The sequence below is a fragment of the Aureobasidium melanogenum genome (genome assembly GCF_000721775.1).
Source record: "Aureobasidium melanogenum CBS 110374 unplaced genomic scaffold scaffold_5, whole genome shotgun sequence".
Taxonomy (NCBI): Eukaryota; Fungi; Ascomycota; class Dothideomycetes; order Dothideales; family Saccotheciaceae; genus Aureobasidium; species Aureobasidium melanogenum.
In genome coordinates this window covers 197375-222622 of record NW_024470057.1, presented here as the reverse complement: position 1 = coordinate 222622, position 25248 = coordinate 197375, and the positions used below count along the sequence as shown (strand labels likewise).

General features: G+C 50.1%; 7 protein-coding genes across 7 annotated transcripts; 6 read left to right on the top strand and 1 right to left on the bottom strand.

Moving 5' to 3' along the window:
• Positions 1 to 359: 359 nt before the first annotated feature.
• M437DRAFT_43787 (kinase-like protein) lies at positions 360 to 2675 on the bottom strand (the record flags this gene model as incomplete). The annotated part of the gene is made up of 4 exons (XM_041020808.1): positions 360 to 2005; positions 2061 to 2469; positions 2524 to 2576; positions 2630 to 2675. The coding sequence occupies 4 exons, from the start codon at positions 2673 to 2675 to the stop codon at positions 360 to 362; spliced, it is 2154 nt and encodes a 717-aa protein (XP_040881604.1).
• A 478-nt stretch (positions 2676 to 3153) lies between these two features.
• M437DRAFT_73533 (uncharacterized protein) lies at positions 3154 to 5246 on the top strand (the record flags this gene model as incomplete). Its single annotated transcript, XM_041026044.1, has 4 exons — positions 3154 to 3287; positions 3342 to 3429; positions 3498 to 4861; positions 4916 to 5246. 4 exons carry the CDS (start codon positions 3154 to 3156, stop codon positions 5244 to 5246), a joined length of 1917 nt encoding a protein of 638 aa, XP_040881603.1.
• Positions 5247 to 5750: 504 nt separating this feature from the next.
• M437DRAFT_64224 (uncharacterized protein) lies at positions 5751 to 11245 on the top strand (the record flags this gene model as incomplete). The annotated part of the gene is made up of 2 exons (XM_041024386.1): positions 5751 to 6176; positions 6230 to 11245. The coding sequence occupies 2 exons, from the start codon at positions 5751 to 5753 to the stop codon at positions 11243 to 11245; spliced, it is 5442 nt and encodes a 1813-aa protein (XP_040881602.1).
• Positions 11246 to 13355: 2110 nt separating this feature from the next.
• On the top strand, positions 13356 to 17261 carry M437DRAFT_64223 (uncharacterized protein; the record flags this gene model as incomplete). Its single annotated transcript, XM_041024385.1, has 1 exon — positions 13356 to 17261. One exon carries the CDS (start codon positions 13356 to 13358, stop codon positions 17259 to 17261), a length of 3906 nt encoding a protein of 1301 aa, XP_040881601.1.
• Positions 17262 to 18000: 739 nt separating this feature from the next.
• Positions 18001 to 19619, top strand: M437DRAFT_43749 (MFS general substrate transporter; the record flags this gene model as incomplete). The annotated part of the gene is made up of 3 exons (XM_041020799.1): positions 18001 to 18361; positions 18428 to 18656; positions 18716 to 19619. 3 exons carry the CDS (start codon positions 18001 to 18003, stop codon positions 19617 to 19619), a joined length of 1494 nt encoding a protein of 497 aa, XP_040881600.1.
• A 1035-nt stretch (positions 19620 to 20654) lies between these two features.
• On the top strand, positions 20655 to 22268 carry M437DRAFT_64221 (uncharacterized protein; the record flags this gene model as incomplete). Its single annotated transcript, XM_041024384.1, has 3 exons — positions 20655 to 20869; positions 20926 to 21161; positions 21583 to 22268. 3 exons carry the CDS (start codon positions 20655 to 20657, stop codon positions 22266 to 22268), a joined length of 1137 nt encoding a protein of 378 aa, XP_040881599.1.
• Positions 22269 to 22939: 671 nt separating this feature from the next.
• On the top strand, positions 22940 to 25130 carry M437DRAFT_64220 (uncharacterized protein; the record flags this gene model as incomplete). Its single annotated transcript, XM_041024383.1, has 4 exons — positions 22940 to 23193; positions 23454 to 23562; positions 24148 to 24275; positions 24329 to 25130. The coding sequence occupies 4 exons, from the start codon at positions 22940 to 22942 to the stop codon at positions 25128 to 25130; spliced, it is 1293 nt and encodes a 430-aa protein (XP_040881598.1).
• Positions 25131 to 25248: the final 118 nt, after the last annotated feature.

The following is a 25248-nucleotide window of genomic DNA, read 5'->3' as shown; positions in this document are numbered from 1 at the left end:
GATACGAAAATGAGTACGAAATGAGCAAGTGCGTATGCTACGGCTGTCTTGCCTCGATTGTGTGTTGGAGAGAGATAGAGAAAGGGGAGAAAACCAAAGAGATCAAAGGCTGTCGTGCCTGCCTCTTTCCAGTTCCATCCATGAGAAAACCCAAAACCAGATACACCATCATGAGAACCAAAACTCCGAAGAAAAAAGTCCAAGCAGACAAAAGATCCAGGAGATGTTCATAACTCCATGTCAATGCCCAATATTATGCCGCCAAACCGGTTCCAGACCCCGTTGAACGAACAAACGAAACAATTGGTATCACTAGTTTTTCGTTATCCACAATTTCAGAAACAAGAAGATGCAATCGCTCATCGAGGCATGATTCCAACTCTGCGAGTCTTGATCAGGAAAGGCGAAGGCATCTCATCACGTTCGGGATCCCACAGAGGCTCTTTGTCCAGAGTTGCCTTTGTCGACACCTTGGGCACTTCGATACTCGATGAAGGGCTGGCGATGCCTCTAGCTTGTGCCAGCTCCACCAGAGTGCGGCCTTGGATGCCTTGTTGCAGGTTGTTGCGGTGAACAGTCTTGATCATGTCTTCGCTCTTTGCGCCCTTCTTAGTGGCCAGCGCGGTCTTAGAAGGCTGAGATGGAATGGCGGGTGCTCTTCTGCTAGGACTGATGGTTTGACCCTTGTTCATAGGAGAGCGGTTAGGTGATGCTGCGGCACGTCTAGTGCTGGGGGCCAGATTAGGTACTGCCTTCAAGCGTGATTGGAGTTGAGTGGGCATAGTCTTTTGTCTTGAAACGCCAGGTCTCGAGGGCTGAGCCAAGACCTTGAAGGGATCGTTCTCTCTGCTGTTGGGTCTTGATCTGATGGGCGAACCACCGTCTGAGCCAAAAGATTCCTCATCCTCGTTGTCCTCGGGGAAGAGAGCGAGGTTAGTCTCGCGAGTAGCACGATCAAACATGTTGGGTCCCTTGAACGCAGGCTGTCTAAGCTTGCTTCCTTCAAGAGGTGCGTTCCTACGCGGTGACAAGGAGAGCGAAGCGATGCTCATTGGGCTAGGGTCAACCATCTGAATATCCATGGGGCTGGGAGCGACCTCGTTTGTGCCGGCAAAAGTCTTTGCGCGTGTGAAGGGTGTTCTGTTAGATGATCTCAGAGGCTTGTGTCTCTGAATAAGTGGTGAGTCTTCCAACGATAGGGCGTTGAGACTAGGACCTTCCTCATCGGCCTCTCCTATGGTGACGAGTGAAGAGGGTTCCTCTTGTGTGGGAGTTGAGGAGCGCTTCGGTGGCTCAATGTTGTCTGAGGCCGAGTTGGTCGAGCTGGTGCGAGAGGATGGCAGCGAAGCAAGTCTTCTCTCGACTTCTTCCTCAACTTGCTGCTCGAAGAGTTGTCTGTAGTGCTCCCTCAATCTTTCTCCCGCCACATCCATCTGTCGGTTGATTTCAAGATGAGCCTTTGTCTCCCACTCCAGCCTGAGCTGTTTGTCGATTTGATCGTGCATGGTTTGTTTCTCGGCTTCCAATCGTGCAATCTTCTCTTGCGCGGCCTTCAAGGCGGCGATGGCGTTTTCTTTTGCGGTAATATGTTGTTGTAGAATCATGACGCCTTCTTGTGTCTTTCGTACGAGCTTGACTCTCGGCAGGTTCAGGAGACTGGCTGTGTCAGGTCTTGAGTTGGGGTTGACCTGAAGACACGCAGAGATGACATCTGAGAGCTCCTTCGAGTATATGCGTGGCAGCGGAGCAACCTTGCCAAGTTTGATCTTTTGGATGAGTTCGAGATGTGTGCGGGCGTTGAATGGAGGCTCTCTCGTGCAGAGCTCGTAAACGATACAGCCGAGTGACCAGATGTCGGAATATAGAGAGTAGCGTTCGGCGGCGCAAATTTCGGGCGACATGTAGAAGGGAGTGCCGACGTATGTAGAGGCGAAGTCGTGCGAAAGAATGATCTTTGAGAGACCGAAGTCACCGAGCTTGACTGCGTTGCCTTCACCGAGGAAGACTGAGAAGAGCGTTAGCTGTTTTATGAACAAGGAGATAAGAAACACAAGACGTACCATTTTCTGGCTTCAGGTCACGGTGAAGAATCATCTTGTGTGCCTGCTTGCTCTTAAGTGGGAGGGCGTTCTTGGTCAGGCCAAGGGCGTTGCTGTTGACATCTGGTGGATCCTCGCCGTAGTGGCAGCGGTATAGAGCGCTGACGAGTTGTGCAAAGATGGTCCAAACAAATTCCTCGTCGGCGTATTCGTTGCGAGCCTTGAGATCCTTAATCATCATTCCCAAGTCACCATTGCCGCAGTATTCCATGTAAAGGTGAAGGTCATGCGAAGCCTTCAGGTGCTCCTTCTCGTAGTAGGCGACGATGTTGGGATGGCGAAGGCCTCGTAGGATGTCGAGTTCGGCCGAGAGCTGCTCGCGCTCCTTCTGTGACATGCGGGTGTAACATATTTCTTTGCGGCAAAGAATCTTTTGGGTGAGTCAGCAGTGAGGTATGGGAGAGGAGGATGTGGTAGGACATACAAGGCCGTCGTTCTTCCTGCGGACCTTTCTGATGATGCCGAATGACCCTTGACCTGTGGTGTGTCAGCATGGTGCAGAAGTTTATTTGGTGTTTAGGATGGCATACCAATCTTGGTCAGGACTTCGTACTTCTCGGCCTCGGTTTCGGCCATTGTGCTAGGTGGATGAGGGATGTTGTGTAGGAATCAACAGAAGATGCAGTGGAAGCGACAGAGCGACGAATGAGAAATGACCAAGAAGACTAGGCGCTAAACATGGCCAGTGGCAGTCGAAGTTGGAAGAGTGGGAAGCAATGTGGGAGAACAGAGAGCTGAGAGCTGAGCGAGCCTTGATCAGCAGCAGCAGCGGGAAGGCATGGGACAAAAGACGAGGCTTTCTGGTCGTGTTTGCAAACTAACATCCACCGGGCAACGCTGCCGAACTTGGCCTGCGAGGCTCGTGCTGTGTCGGGCTTGCTGCTGTCAGGGTCCTGCTTGCTGCTCATCGTCATTCCGCGTTGCATAGTGGGGCGCCGCCACCCGTATACACGCTTGCTGATGGCATCGTCCAAAAGAAAATATACTTCTTTCCAAGGCAGAGACGCCATGGTCTGTGGTCGAGTCCGAGTCGCGTGAAATCACTCCAGTCGCCATGGTCATCAAGAAGCATGAGCTTGAAGCCGCATTGCATGCTGAAAAGCAGCAAATCAACAGCGGCCACCTGAAAGAGGACAATCCGCTCGATACTAGCGAGGCCTTTCGTATATTCTGTGAAGCATGCAGAAGGTAAATCTCCTGTTATGCCGGTTAGTGTTTGTTCATAAACTAACGCGCGCTCAGGGGTGACTTGAAAGTGTGCCAGGAACAGATCTCGGCTGGTGTCAACATCAACGCAAGAGACAGATATGATTACACTCCCTTGATCCTGGTATGTCGTGAACCAAGCCGCTGCACAGACCGACCTCGACACCGACGACTAATCGGCTTGACCGACAGGCCAGTTTGTGCGGCCACTACGAGGTCTGCCAACACCTTCTCGAGTCCGGCGCCCTGTGCGAGCGTGATACCTTCCAAGGTGAACGCTGTCTGTACAATGCCTTGAACGACCGCATCCGTAATCTGCTACTGCAGTATGACTATTCCAAGTCGACCGATCCATTGCAACCACTTGCTGCCCATACCACATCCTTGCTCTCACGATCAGACCCGAAGACCGCCGATATCACTGTGTCAACTTACGATCGCGAATTTGCCCTGCACAAGTTCATTCTTGCTGCTCGCTCTCCCTACTTCGCCGAAAAGCTCGCCCATCAGCCGGACACCACATCTTGGAAACTGCCGCCGAAGATCCCTTCTCAGTCCTTCAATTCTGTCGTTCGTTACTTGTACTTGGGAGAAGCATCTGCTGAGCTGAGCGAAGATGAGGAAGAGCAAAAGGCCATTCTTGCCGGTATCGACAAGCTGGGCAAACAACTTGAAGTCCCCACGCTGTTTGAAAGCATCATTGATGCTGGCGACAGGCGCTTGGCTAGGCAGCGCAGGACAGAGGAGATGGCACGTGGTCGTGATCAGTTCGCCATCTGGTTCCAAGCGAATGTGTTACGACACAAAGTCCATACCGACACTGAGAAGGCGGATCAAGTCAAATGGGACAGGGACAATGCCATCTTTGCCGATGTTCTGCTCAGAGCCGACGAGCCAGAGGAAGACGCAGCAGAAGAGTCTCAGTCGTCGCACAAGCAAGTGCGCGATACTGAGGGACCCTTGAATGGTATTCCAATTGGACACTTCTCGACAGAGCAGGCCTCGACAGCAGCCCCACCACGCAAGTCCGTACTATTCCCTGCCCATCGAGCCATGTTATTGCGATCCGAGTTCTTCAGCGCCATGTTCTCATCCAGTTTCAGAGAGGCTCAGGAGTCACCGCACCTACACATCATCCCAATCGACTGTTCACCTCAAGTCCTGGAGATCGTTTTGACGTATCTCTACACAGAAAAGGCAGATTTCTCGCTAGAGGTGGCGGTCGATGTTCTCTTCGCTGCTGACCTCTTGTTCATCGAGAAGCTGAAACAGCGTGCTGCCGTTATTATATCCACTCTCGGTAACGGCGGTGCTTCTGTTGTTGAGTCTGAGAACCCTCGTGGCGAAACAGCGGTCGAGGACGTAGTCGATATTTACGATGTCATTCGTGCCGGATGGGACACACGTGTCCATCGTCTCGAAGAGTTTGGTGCTCGATTTATTGCCTATCGATTAGAGCGTTTCATCGACGATCCAGAATTTGCGGAACTGGTCAAGGAGAGTGCCTCGAGAATTCAGGGACGTCAAGAAACTGATACCGTCGAACTGATCGATGAGTAAGTATACGCCACACGGTTGGTACAACAAGCACAGTTACTAATTTCTTATAGTATTCGCTACTATTTGTCTGACAGATTCCGTTTGAGAATGGAGGACTCGGGCCTTGAGAAAATGACAGATGAGACAGAAACACTGGATCCTGCTGCACTGCCTGGCAAGGACGTCTTTGATCCTAGCGAGGTCATGTTTGCAGAAGACGAGGGCGTCGACGTTCACTCTGGTACAACACCACCACAAGATCTGCATGATCACGACAACTTAGTCATTCGCACACTGGACGGTGAGATCGCTGGTGATGAGTTCGCGCAAGACGCTATCAACTACCAAATTCTCCTTGGCAAGATTGATACCCTTCTAGATAAACTTACATTGGATGCCTAGAGTGGTTTTGGACACCTTGAATCGCAATATAGAGTGTCGATAGGTTGGATCCGACAGGTGTTACAGTCTCAGTCTGCTGAGCAGTATCTGTCAATAAACAAGGATTAGGCCATTTATCACAAATAAACATACAAATCGTTGAGAACATCCAACAAAGTCGTAGATGGCAAATACATATCTCAAGACAATTTGGTCATCCTGTATCCATCTCCAAATTTGCATGTTTGAAAGGGTGTCGGTCGTAGTGCTCATGTGTAGCCTCGTAAGGAAGGGGTGTTAGAGAGTCAGGGTTACCCTATGTACAAGCTTTTGGATGTTTGCTTTGTTTGACTGACAGCCTCCAATCGCGTGCTCCACGCACCTTCTGTCAATTAAACATCCATCAAACAGTATTGAATACGACATGAAGTCGACTCAACTTTGCTCTGATATTCGATGAGATGACTAGGTTTCGTTATCCGCATGGCTAGATGATATGCGCCAAGCCGAATTTAGCTACAAACCATGATCATGCCGTCCTCCGGGCAGCATCACTTCTGCTTGCTCTGGATTCACGATGATAGTTTCTCGGAAGAGACTGTCGTTTTCAACTCGGATCGCTTGGCTCTTGACGATGGTTCTCTGTATAAACTTGCGGCCTTGAAAAATGGAATATCGACCCATGACTTCTCAATCAGCACGCCAGCCCTGAGTGCTACACGGCCCGAGAACACGCCAGGAAAGACATCTCTTCGTCATGGCAGCAAAAAGTCGGTCAAGCATGTGTCGGATATGGAAAAGCATGCAGATTCTGCAAAGTCTCTGATATTTGTGGCTCGCGACATGACTCCTGAGCAGAAACGAAAACAGCCTAGGCTTCAAATTTCTGTTCATAGTAATGCCGCGTCAACTTTTGGCTTCCGGAACAACATGCAGGCAATAGTCCTTCCGGTAAACACAGGCCAATCACCAGAGGCACTTGACCATGACTGATCCCTTTCCAGGTATTCGAAGATGTACACTCCGCATCTCACGTTGAGATTGTGTTCCGCGACCAGTATTTGGCGCGCTCAGATATGTGGAGACTAACAGTAGCAGTACTAAGCGAAAGGTCTGTCTACAAAGGGCAAAAATTGCTCTTCCTCGGCAGCATCAAAGCCACGGTCAAGAATATCTTTGTAGATGGGCAGAAGGTGACTTCGGCTTTCTTCTCGTCCTCCACCAAGCCCATCTTTCGCAGCGAGTCTGCCAAGTATATCATATTTGTACAGATGTCTCGCGAGATGTGGGACTTTGACGCGGAAGGGTCCGGTGAGATCATGTTTAACAAGGTCATCAATGGTTTCTTACCTGATCTGTTTAAGCGTTGGCAAAGGCTCAATGTGCATCACCTTGTCAGCATCATCATGTTCACTCGGCTGGAGTATGAACGAGGTGTGCTGATCCCCCGAGACGAGGACGCGGATATGCCACGACGCTCGCCTGGAAATGGACGCGAATATCGAGATTACTACCGAGTGGTCACAACTGATGCAGCAAGCAGCCGCTGGGTCGACATTCTTTACAAGCTCAAAAAAGAGTTCAAAATCTTTCTGAAAAATGTGTCAGTCGTAGGTGGTCATGATGCTTATGGTCCTCCTCCGGAAACGTTAGCATCAGTAAAGGCCCGTACTGAGACGGAATCTGTGATCGCTGGTCAACCTACTACGGCGGCACGAGGTAATATACTGGAAGCGATCAACCTTGCTGCATCACAATTTTCCAAGGACTACATTGATCGCGATCTTGTACACACAGGCATCTCCTTGGTTATTGTTACTCCAGGCTCGGGCGTATTCGAAGTCGATTACAATATGCTCAAACTAACAACTGACTCTCTTGTTGCAAGTGGCATGGGTGTTGATCTTGTGTCATTGGCTAGGATGCCTCTCCATTCTGTCCCTTTGTTTAGATACAGGAGCCCTCATGTACTCCCTGGCCTTCCAGTTGTGTCGGATATCTATACGTTCGAAGGCGGCAGCACGCCTCGACAGGCAGGCTACTTGGAAAGTCACATGGCCGCCACACCCCGAAGCACAGGCAGATTCATGCGGAGGGCCAGTAGCCACAACAAAGAAGAAGTCCCAGGCACATTGATGGAATCTGGAGTCCAGTGGAGCTATGCTTTGCCACACTGGATTGATGTGTCGTTCTGGACGGGACACTCGGACGAGGAGCACCTCAGATCCCAATACGGCCTGACTTCCAAGAAAAAGAATGGCGCCAAGAAAAGTGACCCGTTCACTACAAGCTGCCGAATGTACGAGCTGCAGATGATGGGTCTAATGGAGACCGAAATGAGCGATATTGCAATCCCATTGATGCTTCCTGGGTATTCAAACATCGAGAAGACTCGCCAAGGACGTCTTTATCTCGAGCCTGCACCAAATGAAGAGCTCCCAGGAAGCTACGGCTCAACAAGATCGTTCCATGGGTATATTGGCGGCTCGCCGCGACACAACGACGACGAAACACATGCGAACATGGATATGCCTACCCGTAAAGAACTTATCGATTGGATGGCTGCTTACGACAAGCAAGTCCCCTTCAGAACGCAAGACTCTCCTCCAGTCAAGACAATCTTGGACCAGACGCCGATCGAGTCCTCTCGAGGCAGTCTGGACACGACTGTAAGGTTCAGCTCATCGCCCACAAAGTCAAGAGGCAGCTTTGCACCTAATCAGTTCAAAGCTGGAGAAAGCCCACGAAACGCTAGCTATCTTGCCACTAGATCACCACCCAAACGTGCTGTACCACCACCCAAGAATGATCAGCCAAAACCACCATCGATTCGTACTACGAAATCCACACCAAAAAGAGCTCCAATGCCACGCCAGATCAGCTTGGTTGGAGGTCTAGGAGCCGCAAAATCGACAGCTAGCATAAGTGTCAGCAACGAAAGTGCTGGACATAGCACTCCAACAACAGAAGCACCTCCGACACCTATTGCTCCCAAAGCTACTGCTGGTGGTGGTCTGTTCTCCAGTTTGACACAACAGCTTTTGAGTACGCTACAGCGCAAGCCATCACAGGCCAGCCTTGCACGAACCGACATCAGCGACCTTAGTGATCGAGCAGACTCGGACAGAGCAAGCATGACTCAACGTAGCAATCCAATCGCAATCAGATCCAACTCGGTGGTTTCGGAGCAGAGAGAAGATGACGAAGAGCCAACGAAGGCAGAGACTTATCGTGCACCCGCGACGAAAATGCTTGAGGACATCGTAGTCCGCGACGTCTCAAAGGTTGGACGCCAAACTGCCAGCATGTCCGACTCTGCACCCGACACTATTGCGGACAAAGCCGACTACCATCGAGTTCTGTCACCTCTGACCGCCATCTCCCCGTGGCTCACAATGCTTAATCCCTCAAATCCGAAGAAGCACAATATGAGCATAGCGAGTCAGTTTCGTCGTTGGCAGCACATTTTTCCGAAGCCAGTGCCCACCTCTGTGATGAAGTGGAAATCTTTATGCTCACCAGCTTCTCTGCCATTGACTGCTGAGTACTTTCCTACTGCCGAACAGTTGCGCAATGAGTACTCAGAGTCACCTTACAAGATTTTACCTCTGGATGATGAAGAGGTCTCAGAAGCGCCCAAGACTAGAGAAGCGTTGATCAGAGAGCTCATTGCGTGCAGACTATCGCACGGCTTTCAGATAGTCGTTGGCCCAGCGGCCACGGAATTTGCTGGTACCAAAGCAGCTTCCTTGGTCAAAGTGTTTGACAAGAACTATATGGCAGAAGATGGTGCTACAGTATTGATGACTGTGGGGAATAATATTCACCTACTTGTCTGTACCGAGAGTGGCGAGATTGAGGTGCGGAGGTACAGGAGAAAGCCCGTGGCAGAAGTTGACTACACTGGCGCTGTGGACCCAACAGTGGCGTACCACCCATACATCCACACTTATCTTGGCAAAGGCTACGAGATGCGATCTGTCATCTTCAAGAACCCGCGACCAACATACAACTGGAATGCAATCGACCATTACCTTGCGGGATACAAGCAAGAGCATAGTTCACAGGACATGCGCTTCTGGAGAGCTCGATTCGTCCTGATTCCCGTGGATCACAAGATTAGAAGCGGACAGCTAGGCTTCGTATCCGAGAACTCGGAAGAAGAGATTCGCTTGGAGGGTATACAGAAGCTCACGCAAATATGGCAGAGACATCGCTACATCCCACCGGAAGAACGCCGTCACCAGCAATCCCTGCAGCAGAGGCGCAAAGATCCCAATCCGTTGGCCATAGAGTACCACACGCATGACCCTTCGACCATTGTGCGAAATCATGCAACAGTCTTAGCAGAAGCATTGTCGCAAGATGAGCCAGGTCATGCTCTGTTTGCCGAATCCGAGCTCTATCACACTAATGATTTTGACATGCAAAAGCTCGCACAACATCTGCAAGCAGATCCACCAAAAGGCATACCGGTTGCTGACCGCAGGTGGCACTTCAAAACACACTGGAAATGCTTCCGAGGTGATCATCTTACTAGCTTCCTCCTCGTCAACTTCAAGGACATCGAAACGAGAGAAGACGCAGTTAAACTTGGAAACGCCCTCATGAAGAAAGGCTTGTTTACACATGCAATGCAGAAGCACCAATTTAGAGATGGAAACTACTTTTATCAGATCGCGCCTGAGTATCGGACCACATCATACCCAGACAACAAGTCAGGATGGTTCGGTATGACGAATCGATCAATCCCTCCAACACCACTGCATGAAGGATCCAAGGCGTCGCCAAAATTCTTGCCTATAGACAAGACAAAATCGCCGAGGATCGGACCCGTTGACAAAATGCGGTCGCCGTCAATTGGACCATCTGATAACAACCATTCTCGCTCTGATACGAACGACAGCAAAGAGTCGAACAAAAGCATTCCAAAAATAGACTCAAGCAAGAGACCCAAGCTTGAGCTCAGTCGCAGTTTGCGATATGATGTCGATCATCGCAAGAAGTCATACCGCCCCGAAATTATTACATTGCATTACGACCGCATCCATAATCCTGAAAACTGCTACCACATTCGTCTCGAGTGGATCAATGTCACGGCAAAGCTTGTCGAGGATGCCCTGATGTCTTGGGCAACTAGCGTTGAGCGTTATGGATTGAAGCTGGTTGAGTTGCCTATCGCCGAAGGTCAAGCCATCTTCAACGTGCATCCTTTCAGAAGACCATACATGATCAAGCTAGCATTACAACCTCCCAAGGGAACACCCAGGCAGTACCTGGAAGCAGGAACAACAGCCTACGAAGAATCATACCCATACCAAAGAGCGCTGGTCAGGAAATTTGATTTCGTCCTCGACTACGAGGCAGCCAGTACTTTCGACCCTGGTGTCGATGTGAGCTATTCGTGGGGCAAACCAGACTACCAGTACACACAGTTCATTCACAGATCCGGCGGCCTACTCCTCCAGATCGATGGTGATGGCAATCTAATGCTTGCCGCCAACAGGCTCTGCGTCAATCGCTCAGGAGCTGCACGCGAAGTCTCAAAATACGAAGCTGCCCGACGCGAAAAGCGCAACTTTTCGACTCCGGCACCGCCACCACATGCCTCTCCCTTTATCAGCGCCTTCAAGCAACCCGGCGAACCCCAAAGCGTGCTCTCCAGAAACTCCTTCACCGAAGCATCCGTAGAACCCGAAGTCGTCGCACAAAAGCTCGAAACCTTTTGCAAGGATGCGGAAAAACTGAGGGCTTTCTATGAAGATGCGTTGAGGCCTACTGCAAGTCCTAGCCCGCATCTAACTCCTAGACAGACGCCGAAACAGACGCCTGTGTTGGGGGCTACCAGTGCGATCCCGCATCTGGGATTGCCGCCGAGTATTAGTCTTAGGAATGCTAGTTATGTGGAGGGGAGTCATAGTCATAGTCCGAGGATTGGGTTGAGTCAGTCGAGGAGGTCGAGCGTGCAGGGGTTCAAGAGTTTTTTGGCCGAGTCGGGGAGTCATCGTGATCTGAACTGAGAGTTTGCAGGATTTTCGAAGAAGTATATTGCGTGGAAGAGGGGAATAAGGGGTGTTGCGGATTTGTGCTTGTGGCTAGGCAATCTCACTCCTAGGCATCAAAGTAATGATTGCCAGTCAATCAAGTGCGATAGGCTTATTACTCAAATCGTATGGAGCATGTGAAAGCCTCACATGAAATGTTTGCTACACTAAACTACCACAGAAGCACATGCACTCCCTCATCAAATCTTTCACATGTCAGAGATACAAACACTTGACTCGTGAAGTAGCTCTTCCTTCGCATGTCTGGAGCGTAGTTCATTGGCGACTTGACTGCCGTGAGATCTACTTATCTTGTTTCGGCTCCAGGAGTTCGGTTAGCAAGTAATATCGAGGCTTCGGCTCGGCAATTGTTTGACCCGTCCCTTCCTTCCTCCTCCTTGTCAAGATGGGTGACGGAGAATTGGGGTGAAGGATTGGAAGGGGAGGAGATGTGTTTACTGAGAACAGGATCTGGGGTTCCGGTCCCCATGAGCGTACTTGTAGTCAAGTCGTAGACTTGACCGGCTGTAAGGAATTCTGTACTGTACTTGATGTCAGATAAGGTGGTGCTTCTGCTTACAACTCTTGATCGTGGGTAACAGCCACTGTAACACCACGTCTGACTATTTCGAGACACAAGATACCTGCCTGTTTTTGCGGTGAGCTTAACCCGTCTTTGCAAATACAGGGTCTGACGCCAAAGGAGAGTTGGCAAATTATCTGGGAGGCAGATCAAACCGGCAATTTGCAGCAAGGCTGGTCGTACAAACCAATCTTGTCCCGCAAAAATGGAAGAATATCTGGATAAGCTGGGCGCGAAGCAGCAAGATGAGCAGGTGACTCTTTTGCCTGCAACGTGGCCGAGGAGATATGGATGTGATCGAATTGTTTTTGGGCGCTTGGGGAAGCGAAGCATCCTTGGATACGAAAGGTCTGTAGCGAATCTCTAATCTCATGCATGGGTGTGCTGTTCTGCGTGGCCATGCGAGAGGGATACGTGCCCGTCACACGGCAAGATTGAGAGGTATGACCCTGCATTCTTGCGGTCTGAAGATGCTGATGCCTACTTACCTCGGCGGCGCCTTTTTCCAGCTTTGACGTAACAGCAGTTTGCGATCAGGGGAAGATAAGAGACGGAGTGCGGGAGTCTTTGCGCATCTGTCATGTTTCGTTTTGAGAAAAGCGACGTCCTTCCATGCATGCTTCCTCTGTTCCGCGAAACCTTGGTGTTGGAAAGCAACCCCTCGACGTCACCTTCCCCAGAGTCAGCGACATCGGCAGCCGCGAACGAAGACGACCTAAATCACTGATCGGATCGTTGGAACTCGAACAGCCGGATAACAAAGATCGGCCTAAAATCCCACAAAGACGGTTAAACATTTGGTTGCTAGATTAAGCATCCCGTCTGCCAGAGTTTGCGTTTAGGATACGAGATTTCTATTCGAGGCCGGCTGCATAGATCCAGCGCTCAACGACAAGTAGCTGCATAGGGAAGGAGCAAACAGAAAGTACAGAGATCAAGCAGTCGGCGGTTTGGACAAAAGGAAGGCACACCGCAATCCTGCATCAAGAGGCATCCCTGTCAAGCCACATCCGGGGAGCTGGGACGCAAAGCGCAGGAGGAGTGGTTAAGGAAAAGAAATAAACACGACGCAGTAACGCGACGCGAGCGATCTCCCTTTTGCAATCCTCTCCACATATCGACAGGATCTGCTCAAATCGTTGCATTGGTTAAAGTCAATTCAAGCCTGGGTTCCTTCTCCTTACCATCTCTTATCTCTGAAGACTGAGAGTGTTGTTTCTTGTTTCTACATCTAGCTTCGGACCCCCCAACCCCATTCTCCTCAAGCCGTCAGCCAGACCAACGGCCGTCGCCAACGCCAACAATTTCCTGGGGTATACCAGTCTTGTCTGGGCTTTCCCTTCCCCAACAACCATCACGCGACATCAACCTCGCTGTCGCCTAGCATGTGCCTCTACGCCCGCCAGTTCCAGTCAACGATCAAATTCTGGTTGGATCCTCAGATGCTCGTCTTTAATTGAACTCTAGCACCTTGTCGATCAAGAAATTGCCATCACAAACAAGATGCATCGCTTCTCGCGTTCTCGTGGAGAATCTCAAGAGCCTGAACGCAACGAAGCACCCGCCCCCTCGACACGTAGTCTATCTCTCCTCTTCCCACCTAGAGAGTCCTATGACCGTGCCAACAAGAGCACAAAGACTTCTCAAACACCAACTGAGCCTCTGTACGATCAGGACACGACCATCACATTTCCGCTCTCGCTGGACGATGAGCCTAGGATAATAATTGCACAAGATGACACCGGTGTCTCAATCGACCGACTTCTCTTCGACTCACAATGGTCCCGCATGACCAACAGAGAAAAACCTGAAGACTCGAACAGCCCGTCAAAGAGTTTTTCTTTCAGGCCTTCCTCCTCTGCAGGGCCTCAATCCCCAACCAGCAGTGGCTTCCTACGCACTCAGCACTCTCGTGGACATAGGTCTACCATTTCTGTTGTGCCAGAGCGCAATGGCTCTCCACCGACACGCCCATCTATGCCTCGGCTCGACTCGACCTTCGTTCCTTCCACCCAATTCCGCCGTACATCTACATCAGCCTCACTTGCTGACACTCGCAAAGACATCAATGCTCCCGTTGAGAACACTGCAGAAGAGATGGACTCGTGGTTAGATTGTATGTTTGGAAAAGCCCCGATGAGGTACAAAGGCCCTGTCACAAAACTTCATCATGTTCAAAGACAACCGCCAGATGACAAGCAAGACCTTCGTCCAAAGTCACCACGTGCTGGATTCGGATCTTACTCGGCAAAAGAGAGCTCTCCTCTCAGGCCTAGCTCTCAAAACTCGATCAAGCGCAAGAAGGATGCTTTACTCATGTGCACAACCTTTGCGGTCAACATACATGACGAAGATCTTCCTGAGCAATTGCAACAGCCGACGTCTGTTCATGGAGCACGGCAGTCTTGCACGCGAAAGAAGCGTTTCAGCACACCCATGTTTGGTGTAGCCATCCTCATACCTCTCGCAAGAAGCGGCACGTCTTCATCGCAGAGCTATTTTCCGGATCAGACCGATCCTATACAGACTATCCTCGACGACTGGCATATATATGCTAGAGCTCTGGACGCTCTCAGAATGACGGCTCTAATCCACATTCAGCAAAGACTTCGCGCAAAGGCCGAGGCTCTCGCACGCTCAAAGGTTGCTGTTTCACCTACTGTCCCTCGCTTGGTCAAGCTCGAGCCCAGTGCATTCGAACACACTCCACAAGTCATCGAGATGTCGTCGGCGGTTGTGGACCGTATAACGCGTGGCTACCAGGTGTTACAGGCCGGACCGCAACGTGACTGGAGCATCTGGCGAGACGAGTTGCGTGACTATACCCGTGTCTCGCAAGATGCTGATTCCAAGAGAGGCTTTTTCAACTTGCACAAAATCAACTTCATGCAAGCTGCCTTAACGGCAGCCTTGACCGTGGATCTCGGCTGGCTCAACATATTTGCTCCTCCACAGCATCACGCCCGTCTACGTGAAGAACGCCAGAAGACCCAAACAACCTTCGATGCGGCTCAAAGTCGCACTGTGATCGTGAGCATCGACCAGAACAAGGCTCGGAATTTATTGTTCATCTTTGCGAAGCTGTTCCCCTGTCCGGCGTCGGAAACACAATTCCAAGGCATCAGACGCTCCTCTATGAGCAGTCTGACGTCTTCCAACAAATCAGTCTCTGCACTGACGCAGGGTCTGAAGAGCGCAGAGAATGCTCCGAACCATGACCTGGCCATTGACAGCGCTAAAGCTCAGACAAATGGAGATAGAGTAAATGAGGCTCCTCGTACGCCGACCATCTTCGAGCCTCTAGTCAGTGCCTCTCCTAGCACTTCGCCAGCTAAGGCACCGTCCGTGAACAACTCAGCATCGTCCACGCGAAAATCGAGTACCGTCAGTACTTCGGGTAAGATCGATATATTGGCCAAGGCGACCATGGCCGTGCCAATTAGTGCGCCAACTTCAAGCCTTAATACACCCTCAGGCTCCCCAGAGACACGTCCCAGTAGTAGTCTGAACGCTCAGGGAGATCTGATGCGACACCTACAACGCGCAGGCAGTACGACCACGAGCAACGGCAGCACCGATAATACGAGCCTGTGGAACAGTTTCCGAAGCAGCACTTGGAGTCTCAGACCTCGTCGCGAATCCTCGTTGACTGAGAGAAGTGATAGCTTCGCCAGCAGCGGCCAGCGCGAGCAGCCTGCAAGTATCTTGAAGACCAGTAAAAGCTTTGCCGCCCGTCAAAGTTCGAACAAGCTAGTGCGCATGGTTGAAGAGGCCCATGGTGTAGAAGAGTCCGACCATAATTCACACGCATCAAGAAGAAAGAAGAATACCTCACACGTATCACCGATCACCATGGCACACAGGACCTCTGCTTTGCAATTCGACCCACCAACCTCCGAATATGCTGGGATTGCCTATACTTACAACCAGGATGAGGGCATCGTCGATGTTGACTTTCCAGGATGTTCGACCTCCCCCAACACTACACGCAGTCTTTCGCCCAAAGTGTCGAGGTTCAAAGTTCCAGGCGGTAGGAATCACTTCCCTCTCCACAAGGCTGTCGCACAAGAAAGTAGCGAAAACAAGAAACCCCATGACGCGCATGGGCTCGCTCGCTATGACAGAATCGCTGGATATCTCGGCAAATTCCATCCAGACTTTGCTTTGCAAGCTACCAGGCCTTACGCTGAGCTTGTCAGCGAGATCAAATGCGCGATGCGGGCTGAGCCATCGCCCATGGTCGAGCCATCAGAGAATCTCAAAATTTTCAGTCAAGAGACATGGATTGACGTCTGCTCTACTGTTATAATGGATGCCGAGGCCATGTCGGTCAAGAAATTGACTCTTCGTAGACGTGTTCGGTACAAGTTGATTGTGCCTGATGATTCGCCCAACCTGCCGAGACACGCCGCTTCTGGACATGGACGAAGGCAGTCAACATGCTCTTCTAATGGCAGTGGATCGGATCAGGACAATCATATCAAGGTCATCAAATCAGACGATATGGATTCGATCCAACGCACATACAAACGAAACGACAACGGACAGAAGACCGGCTTCCGCGACAAGAGGATTGTCAAGACTGACCTTCCCGATGGAGAGAGTGGACTCAACAACCATGTCGCAGGCCGTCATTCGGTTGACTCTCTTGGAAACGTCCTGTCCAAAAACATGGATGGCACGGGAACTAGTTCCCCTGGTTCCCAATCCTCGCGCACTAACGGAAGTCGAGCCGATTCCCCTATGATGGTCAAAGATCAATCTGCGCTTCTCGACCACCGTCCAACCACCACCATTGTCGTTGGCGATGACTTATCTGCGTTCATCGAACACCGTAAGACCAACAGCTTCCCCGCTAAGGAAGCGACGGCGGTGGTGACAGCCACAAAGAGAGTGCCTATTCACAACAAGGAAGGCAAAATCAGTGGCTGGAAAGAAGTCTCTACCAACAAGCCTGATGAACCCGGCGTGAATGACTTGCCGACCAGCTTTGTTGAGAAGCGACGCGACAAAGCAGCAGCAGTCGTAGAATGCCAGACTCTCGCGGAGAAATTCGATGAAGAGACGATCAGCAAGCCTGATCCTGCAGTTGTCACCCTCTTGCAACAAATGCTCGCCACCAGTGATACGCGTTCACGCGTTCACTCTCGAACCAACTCTGTGCACAGCCGTGCACCCAGTCGCTCTGGCTCAATCAGCGGATCAGGTCTTACTGAGCTACAATATGAGAGCAAGAAGATCATTGAAGATGCGCTCGAGGGTCTTGTCAGTGCTGTGGCTTTGGAGAAGTATACACCGAACAACGCTTCTTCTGGCGGGCTATTCAGCTTTGCCAGAAGTGCAATCTCCACGCCCGAACCCTCTGTTCTTCGGCAAAGTATCTCGAAGTGGATGTATGGAGATGCTTGAGGTACATTTTGTTGACCCTTCCTTCCACACCACCTTTTTCGAGTGTTCCGCGAGCTGGTGCTGTATTCTTCCGTCATGCTGGACATGGTCATATTTGTCTTCTTTACAACTCGAGTAACATGTATCATATAGATCTTTTTCTATTGCCATTAGCGATTCGTTCAGCTTGAATTACTTGCTTCCACCTGTAGCTTAATAGGCTCGTACGTAACCAATGCTTCTACCATTTCTTATCAATCACCAGACCATGATTGTAATGCAAAACAAGCCCTAAATCAACTTGTGTGTCAGCAATTGGAGACCTCATCAGCCACATGTACGTTGTCTGCTTTAACGATACTCGCTGTACCTTCCTGATTCTGTTCACGGAAATAGCTTTCCAGAGGTGTCTGGTGCGGGGCACCTCCATTGGGGCAGCGGCTCCGAAGCATATACAGTGACTCAACGACTTCTTGCTTTGCTTCACCAACCGCAGTCGCAGACGGTGCCGTGTATCTGTGTATGAGTGATGCGTGCTTGTACATGTTCGGGTAATAGACTCCAGGTGCTAAGGTCGCTGTGCTGGCTCAAATCGAGCAACGACGAAATTTGTATCCATCAGGGTCGTACTTGCCCTAACGAGTATATTTGTAAGCTCTTTTGTTGCTTCTTTTCTGTTCATGTGATATAGGGCAGTACTTGAAAAGACTCACATGCGCTCTTTCTTCTCGAAGCAGCTTGTTTCCCATCACTTGCCATCATGTCTGCGTACACATTCGGAGCTGCTCTTGAGCTGACCAGCTCCCCCAAATTAACATCGCCGCCTGCTGCTAGAAGAAAAGAGCCAGCAGAACGCCAGTCCGCTATTGAACTTCAGGACTATATCCAGCTGGTACAGAATCAGCAGTCACAGTCTTCCAATGGCGCCACAGCTGCTGCTGCTGCACAAGCGTCTGCAAAGGTTCCGACAACGACGACACCTAGCGAGCTTGAAATGAGTCGGCCGCCTTCGCCTACTCAAGCTGCTGAGGTGGTGCCGAGTTGGAGTTTTCCGTATATGAATAAGTATCGCGTTCTTGCGGTTTGTACGGTTTACTTTGGTAATGGCTTGAATGATGCTTGTGAGTTACCTGAAGTGCTGGAGTTGTCTTGAGGCATTCGGGAATACAAACTGACATGAGAACTAGCTGCCGGTGCTTTGATCCCCTACATGGAGAAGCAGTATCACATCGGCTATGCGGTCGTCTCGCTGATCTTCATTACAAACGCCATTGGCTTCATCACTGCTGCCTTTTTCACAGATCTTACACTGGAGAAGCTGGGTCGAGCTAAGGCGTGTATGCTATCAGAAGCCATGTTGATTGCCGGATACGTGATCATGGTTTGCACACCTCCGTTCCCCGTGGTTGTCGTTGCGTAAGTCATGTTGTTACACGGCACAATTGAAACAAGACAGAAAACTGACTCCTTTGAAGCTTCCTTCTTCTAGGCTTGGGTGCAGCTTTGAATCTCGCACTGAACAACGTGTTCTGCGCCAATCTTGCGAACTCTACCGTCATTCTTGGTGCCTCGCATGGCAGCTATGGCCTTGGAGGAGTAGTTGGTCCAATCATAGCAACCGCGCTTGTCTCGAAAGGAATTTTATGGTCGCGTTTCTACACAATCACGCTTGCGCTCCGTGTCGTCTGCTTTTTCTTCACCGGCTGGGCTTTCCACAATTACGAGAAGGAACCCTCGAGCCTGAAGTTGAGCAACCGCGTACCTCTCGGTGCTGGTGAGATACAGCCAACCAAGCTGCAGCTAATGAAGCGAGCTCTCCACAGCAAAGTCACCGTGTTCGCCGCGCTGTTCATCTTTTCCTATCAAGGATCAGAAGTCAGCACGTCTGGCTGGGTCATCTCTTTCCTGATCGAAGCTCGTGGCGGCGACCCAAAAAAAGTCGGTTATGTTACTGCTGGCTTCTGGGGCGGCATTACCCTAGGCAGATTTGTGCTATCCCATCTCGCTCCCAGGATTGGCGAGAAGCGCTTCGTCTACATCCTCACTGTCTTGTCCATTGCGTTCCAGCTTCTGGTCTGGCTTATCCCTAACATTGTAGGCGAGGCCGTTGCTGTCTCGCTTTTGGGCTTGCTGCTCGGACCAGTGTATCCATGTGCCACAACTATCTTTACGAGGCTAATGGATAGGGATGTTCAGATGACGGCTATCAGCTTCGTGTCTAGTGCTGGCAGCAGTGGCGGTGCGGTTGCGCCTTTCTTGACAGGATTGTTGGCACAGGCTGTGGGTACTTTTGTCTTGCATCCGATTTGTATTGGCTTGTTTGTTGTTATGGTGGGCTGTTGGTATGGGCTGCCCAACAAGGCCAAGAGAACAGAGTAATGGAGCTTCCGAAACTCGGGCATATCAAGGTAGTGATACGATAGATACAATGAACGATATCAGTATTACCATGACCATCCTCATAATCGGGACAATAAGATATCTCCCCGTGTGCTGAAGGCGATCACAGTGTAGCTATAGAAATGCGCAATGCTTTCGGTGAGAAATGTTGTCTTCCAAACACAGAGCGCTATCAAAGGCTATCTTCATGGTCAGTCTCATGTTTCGAGTTGTGAATTGTGCATTTTGAGAGAACCTTCCATTGACCGTGGTCCTCAAACTGTATCTTCTATGTTCTGCCAAATCGCACATTAGCAGAGCCTGGCCAACAACCATCAGTCTGTATCTGTCCTGCCACGAACTACGGTGCTCACAATCTATGTGAGCCGTGCCTGGTAATGTCCTCACTTAGTTGTTCGTGCCGCTGCCACTACAAGATCTCGCATTCAATCGTGCTTGTGGACGCCCCTTATTTTCGACTCATATTGTTTGATCGTATACCGGAGACTGCCTCGAAAGCAAGAGGTAAGCGAAATTATTGTTCGCATGCCATGCTAATTCGCGTTGTACAGCTTCCCGAGGTCTGCAATCGCCGTTACCCTCGCTGTCAACGAGTGACGTCGAAGCAACGAGCTTCGGAAGTTATCCTCAATTTATAGTACAGTTATGCTCGGTGGTTCGTCCGCATGATTACACCCTTGTGAAACCACAGTGTCGACTAATTGAGCATTTGACCAGCGCGAGAACGAATAGTTGCAGCCCGCACGCTAACCACTTTGCGTGGAAAGACCCTGAGGCTGCGCGGTCGGTGATGGTGATTGGCTCGAAACTATCCTGCTCGCACTACACCCGTATCTACAATTGTAGGTAGTTTTGGCGGCCGTCAACCTTGAGCCGTGTGTTGGTATAAAGTGTTCGTCCTCCACTGCCAAAGATAACCAGATCCTCACAGCGAACAAGTGCTCGAAATCTGGGATATATATATACAGACGCACTTTCTACTTCTATCTCGATCAAAGCTTAACATCACAAGCCATGCCTCCAGACACATCACATCCCACATGCCCACATGGCAGGAACATCAGAATGTGCACTGACTGTCAAGATCGCATCATTCCGCCAAAAGTGCCCATACCTAGACAACCTAGAGCTTTGCCATCAAGAGCCTCAGCGGAGGAACCGTCTTCAACGAAGGTCCAGGCCAAACGTGGCCCCCCTCAGCAAGGCCATACTGAGGGAGATGACTTGAAGTTCGCGATTCATATCACGAACACATTGGGGGGTGAAGAAGCTAACAAACGTGTAGCATGCCACCTGCTAAACGCTCTCGAAAGAGAAGGCAGAACGAAAACGGCGAGACCGCCAAAAACATCAAGAAGGAAGTCTGGAAGTATATTGACTTCACGCTATCGAATTTGGAGAAGGCGAAGATTCCCTTTACATGCGCAGTCCAGGTGGATACCCAGATTTTGGATCACAGGCAAGTTGCAAGAGGCAGACGAGAGTTCGGGCTGAACCAAATGGAACGTAATCAATATCGATGTATGCCTTGCACTTCCTTACGCAGGCAAAATACTAACTCGATGCTACTGTGCAGGTTCACGACCTCTTCCCCATACTATTCGGTTCTTCAAGTGTACTGGAGATACTGAACGTACCGAGTTGGGATGCAAGCATCACCGCAGAAATGTCGAACTGGAATGCCCTTACTGCCTCCAATTTTCTCCATGTGGACTCTGCCACTGTTCGTCACTTTGTCGGTTTTGGCTCAAGCCTGAAAAGGTAGAGAAGATGCGTTGTATGCTCTGCACCAAGATTCAGCCCCCGGGTCCCACATGCACAGGGTGTGGCATTCGCTCTGCCTACTACTATTGTTCCATGTGCAAATTCTGGGACGATGATAGCACAAAGGCTGAGTACCACTGCTGGAGCTGCCAAATTTGTCTTCTACACCCTGCTATAGACAAAAACATGTGCATGATCTGTACTCCGATATCCAAAATTGGAACGAACAAGGAGGAGTGTAGCCAAAGGCGCTCGAAAGCCGCAACCGATACACGGCCATCTATGCTTGACCAATGGAGCTCGTCGGTACCTTTGCCAAAGACAATCGCCAACTCACCATATTCAATGTTTGACGAGTCGGCTGTGCCCATCGCAAAGCCCATCATCGAAGATACGAAATTAGCATTACCTCTTTTGCCCAAACAGTGGACCGAACTTCCAGTATCCTCTAGACCAGCGCCTGCTGTAATAGACCGGCTGAAGGAATCTGTTGTGGAATTGTCAGACTCTGCCTTCGAGAGTCCCGCGTTTCTGGCTAAGCCGACGATACCGATTTCAATGCCCAGCTCAGCCGATGATAAGAAATCAGAATCAAAGGACACAGACTATGACAGTCATGGTACGCCTGACTGGATTGATTGGTCTCAAACCGCCTCATCGCATACGATTCCTCCCAATCGCGGGCAGGTAAACACTCATCCCATCGTTCACGCACCGCATAACTACAACTGGGGGTTCTCCCAAGGTTCTCCTCAGTCCTTCCGCCTTCCCTTTATCAAGTCAACGAGTGTGTTTGACGATGCTATGAATTCTCTGTCCCAGAGTGTAGCTGGTATGAATATGGGCGTTCAATCGTGGAAGTGATCATGAGAGGGCAGCTGTAAGAAGACATATGAAGGGTTCTGCTTTTTGGGGTTCGAGTCTTTTTCTATAGTTCGGCATGTTCTCCCTCTCTTCTTTAGACGATACATCTCTTGCAACCAGCAGCAATGATCAACTCTTGCCTTTTCTATTTACATATGTGTCGTTTGAAGCGATGTAGATCGTCTTGATGATGTAAAGCAACTGCGCTCAACTCACAGAGGCGTGTCTTTAGCATCGTCTACATGTCTATTGGTTGTTTTTAGAGATCGACTGGGGCTCAGGTAGATGTCATTGCACCATATCAAAACCTACTCTCCGGAGATCGGATGAGCTAGTATCATTAGTATAGCTTCTCGTTGGTTGAGACCTAAAGACTATGCCCAGACGCAGGTACCGAATCCGCTGCATCTTCTTTTTCCCGTGAGGCTCTTAATGATAGATGACTTGATTGGTCGGTCCCTATGCTATGCTCAGGAGTTCCAGGCTGACGAGCAACCAGCCAAGATTCCTATGTAGGGCCGCAGTCACACGTGCTTTCCATGCTCAGACGATATAAGTGTCTCTGTCACACCGTGTTGCATCTACAGCTTCTTCACTTAACCCGGTTTCCTCTCCAGAACGACTGTATTCATACGATCCTCTTTGAGCTCGACTCACACCATACCCAAACAATGGCAATGTCTACTGACACCATTATTGCACTCGTCTCCCTCCTTGTCGGCCTTGTTGGGCTACCACCAACAATCCTGATTCTGTGGCACTGCATCCAACGATGTATGAGACCATCGACCTCACACGAAGCATCTGATGTGGGAAGTGGTGTGCTATATCTAGCGGTAGTTCGAGATCTTCTGTTGACCAGAACTCATAGAGCTCGAAGCGAGATCGACCTGATTATCATCGCCGTATATGGGCCTTGCCATTGGTAAGGATAAGTGCCGTGCTCTTTCGTTTGCACAATTGCTGATTCTTGTGTAGGTTATACCCTCCATTCTTTCTCTAGACTCGCCTTGGGAGGCTATAGTTCTCTAGATTGTCGTCGCCTGCAATCCAGATAGATCCAATCCTTACCCTGGGTTCGAAGTTTCCTTATACAGTGCCAGACTTTTCCGTGGAAAGTGCTTCTTAAGCCTCATGCAAGATGAAGTCTAGCTAGCAATTTCTGTAAATTGCAATTCAAACCAGCACCCTCAAGGGTGTCTTTCCTGACTATACCCTCGAGATACTGAAGGTGGTCTTTGTAACGCATGAGTTTGTACCTGACTACCGAGTCAAGGTTGGTGTAATGTCAAAGGTATGCGGGACACCGGCGGAAAAGGAGTTCGCCTCGACGGGCATTCTTTTGATATCTCTAGTCGCCATCAACAACATTAGTAACAGACATTGTTTGCTTGCACTTGAGAGATGGACGTTGAGACTTCCGCGATGGCCTAGAAGCTGACAAGGATCAGACATTGTGTTGAGACAAGTCGAAGAGGAATGGACTTCAGCTCTACTTGACGAGACAGGACGGGCCGTGCTATCATCTTTATCGATTGCAGCATTATGTAGTAGAAGAACAATAACACTTGTACGTACGGCCACAGTCAGCTGAAAACTGGGCATCCCGTCCGCTCTGCCATACATAAGCAGTTGAACGGCAGATTAGTACTACGGTGGGTGACCACGTGGGAATCCCTGCTGCTGTACGTTTTGTTTTTTTGCTACTCATATCGCTGGCTGTACAGAAAGCTGTTGCGTTTCTTCCATGGGCGAGATGGCTGCGGACATAGGTGATGAAATGCATGATTTGACCTAAGTCACAGCAAGTGTTTGGCAATACATGGGTCGCGATTCTGATTTCTTTTGTGTCGACTGGACGTTAGAATCATGATATTAGGGCGTTCTCTTTGTTGGATCGGAATGGCTAGGCGTCGAGACACAGTGCTCATGTATTGATGCATCTGAATGTCAGAGCGATCATTTGCTTCGGGACCTTGCTCAGCGCGACGTCGAGTCTTGGCAGTGGTATGCACCTGCCTAACCTCGAAAGCACTTTCTGCCCCTGCTGCGAGATACAGTTCAATCTGGGTCACAATGTTGTCCCTCTGGACCAGGCTTGATCCGTTTATCAGGCAGACCACTCGAAGCTGGACGACTATACGATTGTTTTCCTACACGCGAACCGGCCTCGATGCACCCAAAGACGGCAAGGACACACATCATGATGCCTCGGACGCGGCACGTCTTGCCTACGCTAGGGAATACTACCATCGAGTGACGAAGAAGAAGCTCGAGGAGGACCCAAAATTCCGGGCTGCAAAGCTTAAAAATCTTCAAGAGTACCGCGAACAATGCAAGAAGAGAATGGAAGAAGATGCAGATTTCCGTACCAAAATCTTGCAAAGGAGAGAAGAATACCACTTGATCAGGTATCAAGACCACGACTTTGCCGAGCAGAAAAGAAAGATTTCCAGAGAACGCCAGCGCTTGCTTAGAGCGACATCAAAAGTTGTTTGGGACCGAGAGCACATGCGCAAGGCCCTACGAGAGAGGCGGCTACGAGACGACGCGTTGTACATCAAACACCGTTTTATAGGATGGCTGCGACGCAACTTTCCCAAACAAAATCTGGAATGGAGGAAACACCAACCTACCTTTTTTGACGAAAAAGTCGAAATGCACTGCGCATCCTGTCGTCGCCTTCGACCTTTGAAACTGTGGTGGAAGAGAAAACCTGTATCTGCTGAAGCCATAACTGACACGGAGCAGTTCGACTGCATGTTATGTTTTTTCAAGCACGCTGGCGACGATCTTATGCCGATTGGTTATGAGGGCCTTACTTTCGAACGTCCGACTGCTGTCAAGCACCGCAAAAAGTGAACAATTACAGAGCGTAAATTTTGCGCTTTGGACAGCAAGGAGCATCTGACGTCCTGGGCACATAGCATCGTGATCTTTCGTCGACGATCGGACAACACTATCTGTAAGCCTCTGGTAA